The sequence below is a fragment of the Bombus terrestris genome, chromosome 11, assembly GCF_910591885.1.
Source record: "Bombus terrestris chromosome 11, iyBomTerr1.2, whole genome shotgun sequence".
NCBI lineage: Eukaryota > Metazoa > Arthropoda > Insecta > Hymenoptera > Apidae > Bombus > Bombus terrestris.
The window spans coordinates 2,437,311-2,454,776 of record NC_063279.1 but is presented as its reverse complement, the minus strand read 5'-3'; the positions used below and the strand labels follow the sequence as shown (position 1 = coordinate 2,454,776).

The following is a 17,466-nucleotide window of genomic DNA, read 5'->3' as shown; positions in this document are numbered from 1 at the left end:
TCGATCGATTAAAATTAATCGCGCGGGAAAATGATATATTCTATGAAATAAAATTAAGTATCACTCTTGCAAAAACGTTTATCCTAACGAACAACAATTAAGTACGTTAATCGTATTAAATCACTATCGCAATCTTATTTTGGAACTATTAAAAATATTATTTATTCTATGTAACTAATCTTATGCAGGTTTTTTCACAGTAGATCCACTGAAAGACTTTCTTTTATTCCATGTTAATAATTTCGGCGGCGATAAAACTTGCTCCAAAAATATATGTCTTCTTTCTTTCAAATTTAAATCGCTACCGCACAAAGACTTATCGTTTTCGTAAATAAGGTCGATATTATCTCGATTTGAATGACACCTATCGTTCGAAGTGTTCTTTTCGTGACTTACTTTAAACGATGCGATAGGAGCTAAATTTTCTTTGTCGTACCTTGTACAATCGGATGACTTTTTTAAAATTACCGAGACATTTTTTTTCGATGCATCTAATTCCGAAGAGGCAGCGGATTGTCCAATTTTAATAGCATTATTCGGTGTAACAACGTAAACTAATTGCGACTTGGATTCAAATTTTTCTTTTAACAAAGAAAATTTTCTTTTCGGATAATTAATCGGTTTTTTACGTTTATCGTCAGATGGTTCTAATTTTTCTTCATTATTATTGGAATTCGACTTTGCCGATTGCATGCAAATATTTGGCATAGTGGCTGCCCGCGTAACATCCGTAGAATTCATATTCATGATATTAGAAGATACTGTCTCGGATAAATTATTATGTACAACCTTAACATTTTCAACAGGTACCAATGGACTCATTTCAACGTATAAATCGTTCTCTTTTGAATCAGATTCATCCTTTTGACGTGCGATAGAAGCTTGTTTTTGCAGCTTCGCTTTATTTCCTAAAATAGGTGAATCGGAAAGTATAGCATCTATCAAAGGCGTCTTCTTAATCGATTCTATCGTACAGTATTTAACTAAATCTTTGATAGTATCTATTTCGCGTTTACCTCGAACAATCGATTCTGATTCATCCAAGCAATTAATATAATTTCTGTTACACGTAGCGGAGTCATTTTTAAACAACGCTTTCGTCAGCTGCGCCTTCTTTATCAAATTTTTCGGATCAAAGTCTTCCCATTGACTACCCGTGGTATGATAGACATGCCTAGGAGAATTTTCCGCAGTATATTTCCTGATTTGATCTATCGTACTAACTAACGTACTAACCGAATCAGGACCGGGTTGGGTATATTCAAATTTTTCTTTCGTGGTAATTTCATCATGTTCCTCCAGGATGGTATCCAATGCGAACATTCCACCTTTATCATCTATTACCACCGGCTTCGCGATATACAAAGTGGGGTTTTGTTCGTCAATGTCAGAAATTCTTTTCGTAGACATATCCTCATTGTATGTCGTTTTTAACTCTCGAGAATCTATCAAATCATATGTAAGCGTGTCGAGATAATCGTCTTGCTTCAGAATTCCTCTTAATACCGAACTCGCGCAAGTCGTGTCGGAAAACTCAGAACTGTAAGTAGTGCCAGTAGTTGTACTTGTTAAAGTATCTCTTCTTCTGTCTCTGACAACGCTATCGTCATGGATGTAAGTTTCTATATCCGTATATCCTTTCCAACTACGAATGCACCACGGTGGTCTAGCCACACCAAGAGGACAAACATTCTCATAGTCGTGGATCGAGGTAACACAACTCATCGTTTCATCCCTCTGCTGCAACTCCTTCGTCAATTTTTCTGTTTCCTCTGTTGCAATTTTCTCACAAGTATCGTTAAAAATCGTTGGAGTTTCCAATCTCTCTCTTAACAATGTAATACTGTTAATATCCTCGCAAATATTACCACGAGAACATTCTTCTAATTTGTCGCGTTTCGTACTTACGTCCGGTACCAAATTTCTATTGGTCACAACCTTTTCCTGGACATCGTTCTCCATTTCAAGGATAAGCTGATTTGAGAAACAGATACCTCGCCTTTTTTGCAATGGAAGACAAGAATTTGGATCTTTTGATGAAACATCTTTGTCTATATCTAATCCATGGGTCGTTGGCAAACAAATACCTCTGCGTTTCTGGCGATGAATATCTTTCTCATTGGAATCGTTACAATCGTTTTGAATTTCAAGATATTCGCAGGTATTGTCACCAGTTACGGAAAATGTATTTTTTTGTAAGCCGCTCGACGACATATTTTCGTCTTTCGAAATGTTGTGCGCCGACTCGCACTCCGAAATAAGGCAAATAGCAGTTGTTACTGGTTCGCTTTCAATTTGACAGATTTGATTAATAATACCATTTTCTGTACATTCCGAATTTTGTACGATATTAGTTAATAAATACTGTTTATCCGTGGTGATTTCCTCGGAAGTAGCCCTTGGAGAATGATCAATAGAACAGGAGGACGACGCGAATGAATTGGGATAATACTGTTTGAAAGATCTAGGGGTGACAGCTTTGTTGGTTACGGTATTAGAGCTTTCATCGGTAGCTTTAGATATACCTCCGATTTTTGATGGGTGAAATTTTCCATAGTAAAACAACATGCTCGTCAAGCCGATAATCATTCCTCCAATTATTAAACCTGTCATTATCGCTATTTCTTCAGCTTTTATCGCATCTTTAAAACATAATACAAACACGATTAAAAAGATTATGTTTTCTATTACAATGACAGAGTAAAATACGAATACTCTATACCGAGATTTGCCTACGCGTAAATTAAAAAAATCGAAGCAATAAATAAATCCTATAATACAATTATAAATACGCTCTTCCCATACAGTTGGGCAAAAGTCTGTGTTTTGGAGAAGTACCCAAATGGTCATAAAAAGCCAGTGGAATCCTGTAACATTCAGAGTGGAACACGAACTATGTGAAAGACATGAGTTTATTTTGAGCAATCTTAATAGTTCGCTCTCATACTTACCAAGAAACAATAAAGACCACTCTTTTAAACAAATTACTGTTAAAACCAAAACAGCTATTCGGGATATCAGCATTCCAGCTCGCCAAAGACCTTGAAGAGTCAGTACTATCCATGTTGCTTCATTATGATCAGGATTTATTTTGTGCATAGCTTTTGTATATGTACTTATAGCCCAGCTCAATGAACAAAAGGAGACTACAGCGGATAAACCTATTTAATTATTTATTTTAAAATGTATTAAACATTGTTGATTTTTTTATTTTTAAGATAATTATCATTTGTATTTGCTCAAAGCTTTTAGTCAGTGACAGTGACAGTGGCAGTTATATTATTTTTAGCACTACAAACACCCACCCTACTGGGAGAAGAGAACATTATTTTTAAAGTTTCAGTGCTGTAAGTTTCCAAATAGAATGCTTAAATAGTAACTGTATAATTGGTTTCTAATAGCGAAACATCTTAGAGTCTACAAGAAGATAGAATACTGACAATTATATCTATGCCACTGCCTTTGTTATCTATGGGGGCGGGTCAAAGGATGTGAAGATATGCAGCCATACAATATTAGTTTCTCTTCAAGTTCTTTAAATTCTAATACCTCTGTGTCTCAAAAGTATTATTATTTTAAACAACAGTAGCACATTTATATTATTTGAAAGTGAAATATATGTATGTTTTACTAACATGTTCTCAGGACTACAAGTGAGTACTATTATCTATTTAATATAAATATTAAAATAATAAGCAGCTTATATTATATATGAACTATTTTTCTACAGAGACAACTTATACTATTAAAGTTAGTTATGATATTTGTTATATTATTTATGTTGTTTATATTATTATTAAGTTTGCTATGTAATTCATATTTACATGCAAGCAAACATGTAAAAATTGCAAATTATATCAGCAATGAAAATTATAAGCATAGTAATCCAATAAGCAATAAATCTACCATAGCCACGTTTTCAATAGAAGAGATGAGGAATATAAGAATGCAATTAAATTCTAGAAGAAATGAATTAGAACAATATTGTAAAATCATTGGTAGAACAAGCTCAAACTTAGACAATGTATTATCGAATATGATTATTGATACGTGAGTATTACAGAATTTACTGCATTGTAAATTGCATATTACATTGTAAAGTGTAAATTTATTGAATTTATATTCCACAGAACACATGGATTATCATGGTGTCCTATATATAAAGCAGCAAGTTCTACTTGGATGAAGCACTTTGCTACACTTGGAGGTGTATTAACAGAATCAGCTATGGAATTGATTCGCAAAAATATTTTGCAGATTAATACTATTGTTAGAAAAGCATTTCCACGTGATCGAGATGTTAAAAAAGTGTATCAAGTATGTAATATACAAAGAATACAAAGTAACAAAATATAATATACAAATATTTGAATGCCAAACATTCTTGTTGCAGAAGTTAAATACAACAACGAAATTTCTAATAGTGCGTCATCCATTTGAACGTTTAGTATCTGCATATAGGGATAAATTAGAACATATAGAAGGAAGAGATTATTATTATAGAAGATTTGGACGTCATATAGCACACAAATACCATCGCTATAGGAAACCAAATGAAACAAAATTAGAACCCACGTTTACTGAATTTCTTCGATTTATAGTGGAAGAAAAATATTTTGATGAACATTGGGCACCATTTATCGATACTTGTGAACCTTGTTTAATTCAGTATAATTACATTTTAAAATTTGATACTTTTGATAGAGATCAAAAGTTCTTAATACAAGAATTAGGTTTAAATGAATACCTGTATGAAAAAAATGACTTGAAAAATATAAATCCACGTGGAGTTACAACTACTACTTTAGTTAAACAATACATGCAAAATGTTCCTAGATCATTGCTCGATGAAATTAACAAAGTTTATGAAAATGATTTTAAACTTTTTTCCTATTTACCCATATAATATCTCAAGATATTTAACAGTAACAGTAGAAACGAAAGCATAATAAATCTAAAAGTTACATTTAATTCTTTTCAATATAATTTAAGCAATAATAATCTCTGCCATAGAATTAACAGTTTTTAAATTTTTTGGATTAAGATAACTGTTTTATTTGTTCTTACTTGTCCATAATGGTGTATAACGTAATACTGCCATGATATACAGTTGCAATATTAATTGTGGAGCAGCCCCCATAAATGACTCAAATAAATGCAACATACATATATCACTTTCCTGTCTATATACCCAATTTTTATCCTTCACAAATCGTTTGTTCCTTAATGAATATATTGTGGAGTAAAGTAAAATTAAATACCTAAAAATAAAATTATTCACCCTATCAGAAAAAACAACTAACTGCTGGCTGATAAAAACAAACTTAACACAATACCTGTGTAATACTCCCAAGAATAAAAAATGTAATAACCAATGTATGTTCTTAATGGAACCATCGCTGTGATACCATCTCAGACTAAATATTTGAATAACACCTGCAGGTAAAATTGTAAAGCTCAAAGCAAAGCATCCCCAAACAAACTCCCCTTGTAAAAAGTATTCCATAAATGCAATACTATCTATAACAAAAATTTTGTTTCATGGTAACTATTAATATTTTTTATGTGTATATCAAAATATTAATCATATCTTCTATCACTTTTATTTTATTGTTTCAAAAAACACAACTTCATTTTTATGTTTCGAATGTATATATTTTTCACTTATGTAAAAATTAAAAAAATTTTAGTTATCATGTGATATAAATGATTTTAGGGAAGATCATTCAGTCCAAGCTTATACTCATTATATACTACACCCCAAGTATAAAAGAAATATACAGAACTTATAGATAATTTTAAGATGTAATTTTTATCTTACATTGTTATAATTATGTCATTAAAAAAATATATACAAGTACAATGAATATGTACTAAATTATTGCAATTGTAATATTCAGGTTTAAATATAGAGACCGTATTAAACATACATCGATTCAATAATTATCCTTTATACCTATTGAAATATATTCTTTAATAAATTGTACTATTTTTCATAGAAAGAAAGGCATATCATTAGAAGGAATACGGAGTAAACATTCATTCTTTGTTCACCTGTTGCTATATCGATGAAAAAAAAACTGACAGAAGTTAAGTAGTAAAATAAGTCTAACAATCTAAATTGATAACATTCTATTTCCCTGTGTAATGTTATTATCGATACATTTTTTTTCACAGTTTCATAGCACGAAACATTATCATGTTTTAACTCTGCCGCCGCCATCTTCCCGGCCATTCTTGATTTAATTTTACACAACAAATGAAACGCGTTCCGAAATCAGCCACATACTTTCCACTTTTTCTTTGCTTAAAATTCTTTATGTCATTAAGTACGGTATATTTTAAGTTATTAAGTATCTTTTCAAGTATGTTATCAAGTTATTCCTTCGAAAAACAGAATTGAATATGCAGAGTTAGCTTGATTCATCGAAGGAAAATCATGGACATATACAGGCATAAATTTTACAACACATTGCACGCAAAACCTGCATATACACACACGCAGGCGCATATAATATCTACGATTTTCAACATGTCGGTGAAATAAAATATGGCGAGTATTTGATGACTAGACGTATACGTACGATCTGGTGCTAGTTGCTTTTTGCTGACATTTTCACAAAATAAATGTTCTTCTGAGAATATGCCCATAGTTTAATTTTCAACGTAAATTGTACCGCAATATAAATCGAGAAAAGTAGTAATTATTGTACATCTTAACCTTATAGAGCAACAAAATTTTTAACTTTATATAAATTAGAATTTTGAACAAAACCGGCGATGCCATTAATTTTGAAATCATATTAACTATTGTCGAGAATACAAAGATAAATAACGATATTTTTCAATTATTAAGAAATGATACATTTCTACAAAATATTTATGTTTGGAATATATCAGAAAGGCTTGTGAATCATTGAGTAAAACTGTCATCAACTTTGCCACATTGTAAGTACTGAAAAAATTATTGCTTATTCTCAAATATATTCAATCATAAAAAAAACTGTTAATTGGTATTGTTATTTTTTTTTCAAAAGAAGGAATAGGAATGTTATGCTATTAAAAAGAAATCGAAACATCATGTACAGTTTTGAAGGAGATTACAGACGTAAGCCACAGCAAAATTTAGCAGGTGCAAGTAGAAGAGATGAGAAGTCAGTTCTGTTGCAGCATGCACAGTTAGAACGTTTAAAACGAGAACAACAACGTAAAAGACATAATGCAGCATTGAAGATTCAAGCACTTATACGTGGTTTTATAGTAAGGAAGCATATGAAAATAATTAAACGAAAAGAATTTGATGAAGAACAACAAATAAGTAGTCGTAGAAATTTAAATTTAGATGAGTTAACAATATATTTCCAAAAGTTATTGTTCTTTTATAATCACACCTTGGATGCTAGCAGACTAGTTTGGATACTTCAACATTTTCTGAAACACCAACAAGAAATCAAACAGAAATGCGTGAATTGTCCAGAATGGCTATGGAGATTAAGGTAGGTTGTACAGCAAAAAACACGACATAATAAGTGTCGCCTATTGTTTAAAAATGTGAATAAAATGTATGTCATATATACAGATGGATTCTTCGCATGTGTATGCAACATAACTCAGAAGCTTTAATGAATGGAGCTTATTCATTGGCTATACCATTAAGAGCATTAGAAACATTTACAAGTCGAGAAGATGCAGAAAAAATCCTACATGAAAATAGTTATAGATATCTAGGAAATATCTTTATTTATTTGATAAAACATAAATATTTTGATCAATTAAGAAAATTAATAGATAATAAAGTCCCATCTATGTTAGAACCAGCCTCTGTTGCACCAACACCAATTTCAAAATGTTTACTGGACATGATTAAACGACCATTAGATTTAATTTCTTTTTTAGAACATGAAGACAATTTCTCTATGCTTGTTTTACAAGAACTTTGTAAAAGTATATTATCTTCTAAAATATCTGATCCAATAAGAATGTTTATCATTCCATCATTATCCGAATTTGTAGAGTTTCCATATAATCAACTAATAAAATGTATCGATAGAATCGAACTAGAACCAACAATAAGTTTACTTTATTCCATTTTATCTCTGGAATCAAATCGAATTTGTAAGTATACAAAATAATCGACAGTACAATTAACGAAAATAGAAAAGAACATTAATTAATGAAATTTCCTCTTTATTACAGCCACATGCAAATCTAAAGATGTTGTTATTAATTATTTACAAGTTCTTGCATCTATGAGTTCAACTATAATACCATTAACTGTTGAAGAAAACATAGAACAAGGAAGTGATTCGGACTCTGAATCTACTGCAAATATGATTGATCAGGATCAAGCCGATATTTTACACGAATGTATAGAAATGCTGAATGAAGAGCAACGTGTTCACGGAATACTCTTAGCAGTAGATCGAAGCAAAGATCCAGCTGTATTGCAACCATTGTGCCAACTCTGTCACCATTTGCTAATTACTGACAAATTAGCCATTCATAAGTATAAACTATTATATATGCTCGCTTTTAAGCCAGCATTTTTAAAGAATTTATGGTCTGCTCTATTATCGGCTTGTCAAATGTCCCTATTTGGTGGAGCAACCCCTCTCTTACAAATTATATCACGGGGAATTGGTCTTTCTACGGAAGATACGAAAAAAATAGTTCCATTGTTAGCCGTATTTTGTTCACTATTTAGTTTACTTATAGCAACGTTGCACGACACGGAATTTTTTATTCAAGATCAATCTTTAGACGTTAACGGACAACAAACGATGCCGTTTACTACTTCAGAACTGGTATTGCTGTCAAGTCATTTAAAAGGCGTTTGCTTAGGTTTGGTAGAGCTTGCATTTCCCGATAGTCGGCCGACCGTACGAGACGATTATAAGAGAGCTGTTCTTGGTCCTTCATGTTCTCTGCAAAACCAACAGGACACGCAAATGTGGACGCATTTGTTCAAAGTAACAGTCGGTTTATTACGCCAGCTGCACATGCGAGACTTAAGACAACAATTTTGTCCAGAAGGGCACTGGATAGCTTCGAATATTGTAATACCAATTGATAAACCTCAAGATTTCACATTTCGCAGACGTAGATTGAGAGGGTATATTCCCTTTCAAGGATTACGAGTGTTCACCCGAGAAGACTTAGAAGAAGGGCCACCTCTTTCCGCAAAGGAAGTTCGAACGTTGACACTCCTTCGCGAAATACCATTTGTTGTGCCGTTTAATAATCGAGTAGTGGCATTTCAATCGTTGATTTATCGAGATAAAACGGAACAACAAGGTGAACTGACGCACTTCATGCAAGGACCGTCGATACAAATATCGGTAAGAAGAAACTATCTCTACGAGGATGCGTTTGAGAAATTGTCACCGGAAAATGAGCCAGAATTGCGATTAAAAATGCGTGTACAGCTTTTTAATACAGCTGGTTTAGAAGAAGCTGGTGTAGACGGTGGTGGTCTGTTTAGAGAATTTTTATCGGAATTGTTAAAAACAAGCTTCGACCCTAACAGAGGCTTTTTCAGGCTTACCAAGGATAATATGCTGTATCCAAATCCTACAGTACAATTATTGGTTGACGATTTCCCGAAGCATTATTATTTTATCGGTAGAATTCTTGGAAAAGCTTTGTACGAGAATTTATTAGTCGAACTTCCGTTCGCAGAATTTTTTCTATCAAAGATCGTTGGACGTCAGTCAGACGTTGATGTTCATCATTTAGCTTCCTTAGATCCGATTATGTATAGGAACCTTTTGTACCTAAAAAGTTACAAAGGCGATGTTGCGGATCTTGGTTTGGATTTCACTGTATTATCGGATGAACTCGGTGAAAGACGAATCGATGAATTAAAACCAGGCGGTGCTAATATTCCTGTTACAAATCATAATCGTATCGAATATATTCATTTGATGGCCGATTATAAGTTAAATAAGCAGATTAGAGCGCAATGTTATGCATTCAAACAAGGTATAGGTAGTGTGATTCCCTTGGATTGGCTTCAAATGTTTAATAATAAGGAACTGCAAGTTTTGATATCGGGTGCACAAATCCCGGTCGATGTGAATGACTTAAAATTGCATACTAACTACACAGGAGGATATGCCCCTGATCATCCGACAATCATTGCATTTTGGAAAGTTGTTAATGAATTTAACGACCAGCAAAAAGGACAATTACTCAAATTCGTTACGAGCTGCAGTCGACCGCCTTTACTTGGATTTAAGGTACAAAGCGGTTATTTCTTTTTTGATGACTAATCGATAGGTACGTGTATGTGTATATAAATAGATGGATATACATATAAATATATGTTGATTTTTTTCTAGGAACTTGATCCGCCTTTTTGTATTCAACATGCCGGCAGTGTTGATCGCTTGCCGACTTCCAGTACCTGTATGAATCTGTTAAAGCTACCAGAATTTCCAGATGAGAAAACTCTACGCGAAAAACTTTTATATGCGATACAAGCTGGTGCAGGTTTCGAATTGAGTTAAGCTCAATTTTATTCTAATTTTAAGCAAATCCTTTTAGTTAAATCGATGATACCTGATTGTATATAAATTGTAAACGTAATTAACATTAAGCACGTATTTGAAAACAAACTACGAATGCAAAAGTTGTCATAATTCATTAATGGATAGGTGATTTGATGTTAATTAAGTGCTTTAAATATAATGTGTTTATTTATAACAGCGAGTAAGGACAAAACAGATTTCATTTGAGCCATTTTTTCGCCCGCCAGAGGGCAGAATAATTTGAGAAATCTTCGTCGGATCAGGCAATAAACACATAACATTGTAAGGAGGGGCCAATTAATTAGCGGTAACATCTATTAAGGAGATAACTACCAGTACAGTAAACGAACATGTATTGTTTGTAAAAATACGTTACATTATCCTACAGAATATATACCAACTTATGTGCATATATGTATACATCCATATATACGCACACATATATGCATATATACAAAACACACACACACACACAACACATATTTCATTTGTTATAACTTTTCTGCCCTTGGCCTATAACTGTAAATTGTGTATATTTTTTGTATTCCATCATAATTACCGGCAACTATATATCGATATTAAATATACATGAGAGAATAGAATATATGTATTTATGAATTCGTTAATTTAGTGTAAATAATAAAAAGTCCTGAAGCGTTATATCTACATTTATTACAAATATGTAATTTGAATTTTACAAATAGTGTTCTATGTTTTAATAAAGGTTGTACACAAATAGAGAATAGACTGTCTTAAAATATTAAAAATTTCAACTGAAATTTATTTAAATGAAACTTAATTACAATTAACTGCAAAATTAAATTATACATTAAGGACATTAAATCGTTCACCGGGTCATGTTTTCATACAGCACTCGTCCTTAGATATGTATCTATAAAAATGGTACACATATGTATTTAGTGTTAAAGCTTATGTCATTTGTGTAACATGGCGTCCAACGAGAGTAGCAATTTTCAAAAAGTTTTGGAGTTCAAAATTTATAAATGCTCCAGTTTTTCTTCATCCTATGTGCCAGAGTAAGTACTTTACTAGTATTTAAACGATTTTCCTTTGAATACATTTCGTAATTATAAAACAAAAATCAGTTATTACATGGTAATGATTCTCTAACCTAAAACGACGGTTATGTTGAACGATAAGAACCACTATATGTGAAATTATGAAATGAATATTTGCATTAATTACGCCGGATTTTTCGCCAAGTATTAAAATAATATTTTCTTTTTCTTTTTTTAGAAATATCCTTGTAGATAAACCATCGGATCAGACATCGCGCTGGTCTTCCGATATTGACACTTATCCACAGGTAAACATTGCTTAAGAATAACACGATTTATAATCAAAAGGTTGAAAACATTATTGCGAAATTTATAGAGATATTCAAATTACGAGTCTTTCTTCAATTACATCAAAAAAATATCTGTTATTTTATGTCGCTGAAACTAATATTTCATAATAAATGTGTACAATGGATAATTTGAATTTTTCAGTTTCTTATATTGAAATTGCGATTTCCCTCGATTGTGAAAACAATTACATTTGGTAAATACGAGAAAACACATGTATGTAACGTAAAAAAGTTCAAGATATATGGCAGTTTAGAGCCACAAAACATGATGGAACTTCTAGAAAAGTAAGTGTTGAATTTGCAATAGAAAGGAATAATTTTAGGTGTATTTACATATTGTTAATTTTTACTATCTTTTTCAGTGGTTTAAAAAATGATTCAATATCAGAAACTTTTGATTTGAAGCATGTATTAGGAAATGAAGAAAATTATTTTCCAGTTAGGTACATAAAGATTGTTCCATTGCAATCGTGGGGTCCTAGTTTTAATTTCTCTATTTGGCATGTACAACTAACTGGTACTGATGATGTTAACATTTTAAAACCTAGTATCGAATGGTTTAGTGCGGTAAATATATAACAATATTTAACTAAATGATAATGTTTCTTATGACAATATGTTTATGTTTTAAGTATTATACATACTTGTTCTGTACAAATATATTACAGTATCGGCAAAAAGAAGTTATAAGGCTGTGTATGAAACACTTTAGAAAGTTAGAGCAGTCCGAAATTGTAGAAACATTGCAAAGAGTTACTGGTGTTCCACTTGAAGACCCTACATTGACCAGATTATATGATTTATTGGTTACAAAAGGTGACCACTTACAAGCTGAATGCTTCATAAGTAATGCTGTAATGAGTGAGTATTTTTCTCCTTTATTTATTGTTTTATAATATTCTGACATAATCTTAGAAAGTAATATGATTTATAATACAGTGGGTCTTTTAAATGACTATATCAATGCTCAGACTTATAGAGCAGTTTGGACTAAGTTATCATTCAATGATGGTAAACCAGGAATGAGAGGAGGCCACCAAATGGTGCTTGATCCAACTGCAGAACTTCTATATCTTTTTGGGGGGTGGGATGGCAATCAAGACCTTTCAGATTTGTGGGTGTATAATATAGCTTCTAACAGATGGACCATTATATGTAAAGATACAGAAGCTGTGGTAAGTTGTCAAAAGAAAATCTATATTATTCTCGATAGAGAATTTAAATGTTAAATTATAGGGTGGTCCAAGCGCAAGATCTTGCCATAAAATGTGCCTTGACCCAGATCGCAGGCAACTGTTTACCCTTGGTAAATACTTGGATGCAGAATATAGAACGCCAGAAAATTTGAAAAGTGATTTTTTTGTATATGATATTGAATCGAACAAATGGACACAAATATCAGAAGATACGTTCGCCGTAGGAGGACCTCAATTAATTTTCGATCATCAAATGTCCATGGATGTTGAAAAACGGACAATTTACATATTTGGCGGTCGTGTTCTTGTATCTCCAACATGGTAAGTAAAACAACAGCTGCAATTGTATCGGTTGACGTTCTAATATGTTCATTTACAATCTACAGTTCCGAAGATCACGTTATGATGTCAAGTTCAACTGAACCTATTTTTTCTGGATTGTATTCTTATCATGTACCAACTGGTACCTGGAACAAACTTGCCTGCGACATTGCAAGACCATGTCCTAATGCACCAACTATTAGATCTAGAGCTGGTCATTCTATGTTGTTTCATCCTGTATGTATGCATAATATTGTACAATGTATATCATGGATGTAGTATAATTGAAAAATTTCATCTTCTTACAGGGGTTGCGGAGATTATATATTTTCGCAGGTCAGAGAGGTAAAGAGGATCTTAGCGATTTTTTTACGTACGAAGTTGATACAAATCACATTGAACACATATTTAACGATTTCGGTGCTAAAGATTCAAATCATGTTCCGGCCGCTGGATTTACACAAAGAGCCACTATCGACCCTGAATTGGGAGAAATATATGTTTTATCGGTTTGTATCATATAATTATTTTTGTTAATCATATCCTTAATACAAACAACACTCATTAACAGTAGTATTTGAATTCTTTTCTATTCCTATTTATTCAGGGCTTAAGTAAAGACAAAGGTAAAAGATTTGATAGTGTTCAAAATTCTTTTTGGGTGTACAGTATTAAGAACAACAAATGGTCTTGCATTTATCGAAATGACAATGTTGGAGAGAAATATTGGAGTAAAATGCAAGATTATGAACCATGTCCACGATATGCGCATCAATTGGTTTATGATCACGTAAAGAAGGTTTGTTGTATATTATTTATAAGAAATTGTTCTGTTCGTGCAGTATACAACAATAACGTTACGTAATATATTATTAGGTTCACTTTTTATTTGGAGGGAACCCTGGTAGATCCTGTCTTCCAAATTTACGTCTCAATGATTTTTGGCAATTAAAATTATGCAGACCGTCTCATGAACAAATCCTAAAGAGATGCAAGCTACTTATTAGAAAGCACAAGTTCAAAGAGCTAGCTTTGAACAATAGCGTCGAAGCACTCGAATATTTACAGACCAAAGTATCGGAAATTATTGATCATAACGATGTGGAACAAACGAAAGAGGTAGTAGCATTTTTTTAATCAGTAACGAATGAATACTGAATACTCCTTGCCAGTGTTGCCTTTTCAAATGTATGCATTTCTTCGTTACAGTTTCAATTGTTAACATCCCTTCTATTCAGAGAACAAAACTCCTTGTTAGGAGAAGCCACAAATTCAAATAGTTCAGACGCCGTATTAGGAAATTTAATTAACATGGATACATCGTCGTTATGTTATTCTACTACGCGTGATATTCATAGCTTGAGAACTGAATTATACGATAAACTGACAGAATTTTTTCCTGAGTCATCGACACAACCCCGTGCTAATTTGATCGATCTTTTACCATTGTGATCCAACAATAATTAAAATTTAATTAAGGATATTTCGAAATGTAAAGCAGAGAGATTCCTTTCATTTTCGTGTAAAGACATTTGCTATGATATCGAACGAATTTTATCTTTAAAAGAGGAACGTTATTTTTATAGCGTAATTCTTTGTATCATTTTAAAAGGAAAAGAATTCTCATAAAGCATGCAGCCTTCCCCTAACATATAAATACACAACTTCATTTCTTTTACATAAAGGATAACTTTTTTTGGGAAGAAAAAAAGAAAAAAGCATATATCGATATATATTTCACCGTGATGCACTTTAGCGAGGAGTTGAACTAACAAAAATTTATCCTTTACATTTTTTTCTTATTGAGTTTTCGTTTACATTGGACTGTTCTAGCTGTTTTTACTACATGTAAATTTGTTAGATTTATTTGTTAATTTTATTTCATAGAATGCGATTAATAAGTATCATAATTATTCACCCAAGTACTGTTACACATTGTTCAAATCGGTTCTCACTATTAACAAATCGGAATTATCTTGCCGATATATATTAACCGTGTGTCTACAAACAACTATCATTCTTAAAGCAATTAAAAATTGACTATTTTTTAAATTTCTTTTTTATCCAATGTGTATATACTGAAGGGATGCTTTACAAACTCGAACGAAAACTCGTTAAATGTTGTAACGTTAATGAGAAATTGCAACATAAGTGCAACAAATAGGTGACGCATTAAAAAATATGTATTCTTCTATTTTTATGGCTTCGCTTTGTTTGCCATTTAAAATATTTTATACAATGTATTGTTATTGAAGCATCATCTGTACATCATGCGAAATAGGTCAAACTAGCATTACCATTTATATTCGTAATAAGAATTTACTATACATATTTCACGATAAATGTTATAAAGCTTAGTATATAATAGTAAACTGTTATAAAGCATGGAGCTTTCTATGCATACTATGTATATCCGCAATATGTTTTATTATACTCTATGTTTGTATTATTGATACATCGCTATTTAAATAATCAGTTATCATGAAGAAGACGCGCCAGCATATTCGCTTGTGATAGAGTTGGTATAAAAAGCACTACCTTTGTTTTTGCGATCTTGTATATATTCTATGACCATAGGAAGTAATGGCTAAAGCCATCATTATTGTTAATCTTTTTGTATTATAAATGTTATTCAATGACATGCGCGGAACATCTTGTACATAGCATTGCTTTATCGGTGTATTTGTCTGAGCAATTATATCTGTAGCATTATAAGATATGAACAGCGAAAATGTGATTATAGTGAATGTTATTAATTATTCGAGATACATGTACGAGAAGCTATTTCTCTTAAGCGTATCTTTGTATATAACTTTGTGCGCTAGAGAATGTAACGATTGTACAATTCGGTTATAGGATAAGAAGTAGTGGATCCATACGACGAACATTAGAATAACATAACAAGGAGAAAAGATGCGAAATTTGTTTAAAAATATTTCATTGTTACAATCTTTCTCTGCGATTTTCAACGAAAACAGGACAAAATAATTTTTGGCAGGGAATCTGTTATAATTATTGGTTTAGTTAAGCGTGACTCTGGTATGTGTGCGCAGTACAAGTATCTTCGATGTTTATCAGCTATCGTCGAACTCTATTTTATACGCGATCGTGTAAGTTACGTTGGTATTCGAAGGTACGTTGCGTATACAAATGAAAAACATTACTTCCACGATGTTATGCATATATATCAAGATAGTAAATATCAGATTTGTCTCAGGATTTTATCTGATCGTTTTATTATAAAATTCGACAAGAACGTTGAGTAGAATTCTAAAGACGTGATATTCGAAGTTCTAGTCAACTAATATACGATTATGGGGGAAAAAAATAATCACCATTCGATATTTACAGATGAAACGATAAAAGTATAATTTATAATGATTAAGAATCATAATCATATTGTCATGTAATTTTTCTGGTTTCATCTTGTTCGTATACCCTATCCGTTTCTAGCGATAATTCGACGTTCCCTTTACTCGAAACAAAGACAATTATTTCAGAATTTTAGAGGATCAAACTGTCAACACGTGGTATAGACAAAGATTAGTGGGAAATCCTTTATTTATGGGCGGAGTACCTACTAAACGGAGAGATATCCGAAAATTTTGCCTTCTTTTTAGCATATCTTTACTATATTATTAATTTAACATATTATTTTCAACATGTATTTTTATTCTACTCGAACAAAGTATATGATATAATATATAACACGTGGACAGTTTGATCTTCAAATTTCATTTTCAAAAAGCACCTTTTACTTGTTTCTTATTTTCGATCATCTGTTCTATTTTTCTTTTTCGTACATTTAAATATAATCATTTCATTGCCAATGATTACGTGCATTTATTTGAAATCGTTATTGTTTTTTAAACAGTACTAATTGTAAGATAAAAACGAACTCGTGTCACATATGTGTACATATGAAATAAAAACGGTGAACTTTTTGCAAGAATTACTTAAGCGTAATAATTTGAATCGCTACATGAGCATTTATAATTTGCGATAAATAACTTCCGGCAAGTTCGAAAACAAGCGGCGATATTCAACGTCG

The 17,466-nt window shown here is 32.0% G+C and overlaps 4 protein-coding genes and 1 long non-coding RNA gene across 10 annotated transcripts; 3 read left to right on the top strand and 2 right to left on the bottom strand.

Moving 5' to 3' along the window:
* Positions 1-148: 148 nt before the first annotated feature.
* Positions 149-6,439, bottom strand: LOC100650003. 3 transcript variants are annotated; one of them, XM_012313213.3, is made up of 5 exons: positions 6,055-6,439; positions 5,337-5,520; positions 5,068-5,261; positions 2,952-3,161; positions 149-2,867 (listed from the first exon to the last, which is right to left on the bottom strand). In XM_012313213.3, the coding sequence occupies exons 1-5, from the start codon at positions 6,233-6,235 to the stop codon at positions 181-183; spliced, it is 3,456 nt and encodes a 1,151-aa protein (XP_012168603.1). In that variant the 5' UTR covers positions 6,236-6,439; the 3' UTR covers positions 149-180. The 3 variants fall into 3 exon arrangements, with proteins under 3 accessions (XP_012168603.1, XP_048266484.1, XP_048266483.1); XM_048410527.1 differs by having other exon boundaries at positions 149-908; positions 1,017-3,161; positions 6,055-6,437; XM_048410526.1 differs by having other exon boundaries at positions 149-3,161; positions 6,055-6,438.
* On the top strand, positions 3,160-5,174 carry LOC100650120 (carbohydrate sulfotransferase 9). Its single transcript, XM_003398744.3, has 5 exons — positions 3,160-3,347; positions 3,415-3,653; positions 3,731-4,050; positions 4,131-4,317; positions 4,394-5,174. The coding sequence occupies exons 2-5, from the start codon at positions 3,636-3,638 to the stop codon at positions 4,904-4,906; spliced, it is 1,038 nt and encodes a 345-aa protein (XP_003398792.1). The 5' UTR covers positions 3,160-3,347; positions 3,415-3,635; the 3' UTR covers positions 4,907-5,174.
* Positions 6,440-6,444: 5 nt separating the features above from the next.
* On the top strand, positions 6,445-11,272 carry LOC100650246 (ubiquitin-protein ligase E3C). 3 transcript variants are annotated; one of them, XM_012313209.3, is made up of 5 exons: positions 6,445-6,948; positions 7,041-7,496; positions 7,580-8,115; positions 8,197-10,238; positions 10,341-11,272. In XM_012313209.3, exons 2-5 carry the CDS (start codon positions 7,054-7,056, stop codon positions 10,506-10,508), a joined length of 3,189 nt encoding a protein of 1,062 aa, XP_012168599.2. In that variant the 5' UTR covers positions 6,445-6,948; positions 7,041-7,053; the 3' UTR covers positions 10,509-11,272. The 3 variants fall into 3 exon arrangements, with proteins under 3 accessions (XP_012168599.2, XP_003398793.2, XP_012168600.2); XM_003398745.4 differs by having other exon boundaries at positions 7,038-7,496; XM_012313210.3 differs by having other exon boundaries at positions 7,038-7,496; positions 8,197-10,278; positions 10,341-10,449.
* On the bottom strand, positions 10,757-11,855 carry LOC125386031. Its single transcript, XR_007225849.1, has 2 exons — positions 11,736-11,855; positions 10,757-11,661 (listed from the first exon to the last, which is right to left on the bottom strand). It is a non-coding gene; the product is annotated as an uncharacterized LOC125386031 (long non-coding RNA).
* On the top strand, positions 11,363-17,370 carry LOC100650367 (muskelin). 2 transcript variants are annotated; one of them, XM_003398746.4, is made up of 12 exons: positions 11,363-11,566; positions 11,787-11,856; positions 12,041-12,183; positions 12,261-12,465; positions 12,567-12,759; positions 12,838-13,073; positions 13,135-13,415; positions 13,481-13,652; positions 13,724-13,924; positions 14,023-14,214; positions 14,292-14,534; positions 14,625-17,370. In XM_003398746.4, the coding sequence occupies exons 1-12, from the start codon at positions 11,478-11,480 to the stop codon at positions 14,865-14,867; spliced, it is 2,268 nt and encodes a 755-aa protein (XP_003398794.1). In that variant the 5' UTR covers positions 11,363-11,477; the 3' UTR covers positions 14,868-17,370. The 2 variants fall into 2 exon arrangements, with proteins under 2 accessions (XP_003398794.1, XP_048266487.1); XM_048410530.1 differs by having other exon boundaries at positions 12,814-13,073.
* The last annotated feature ends 96 nt before the right edge of the window (positions 17,371-17,466 follow it).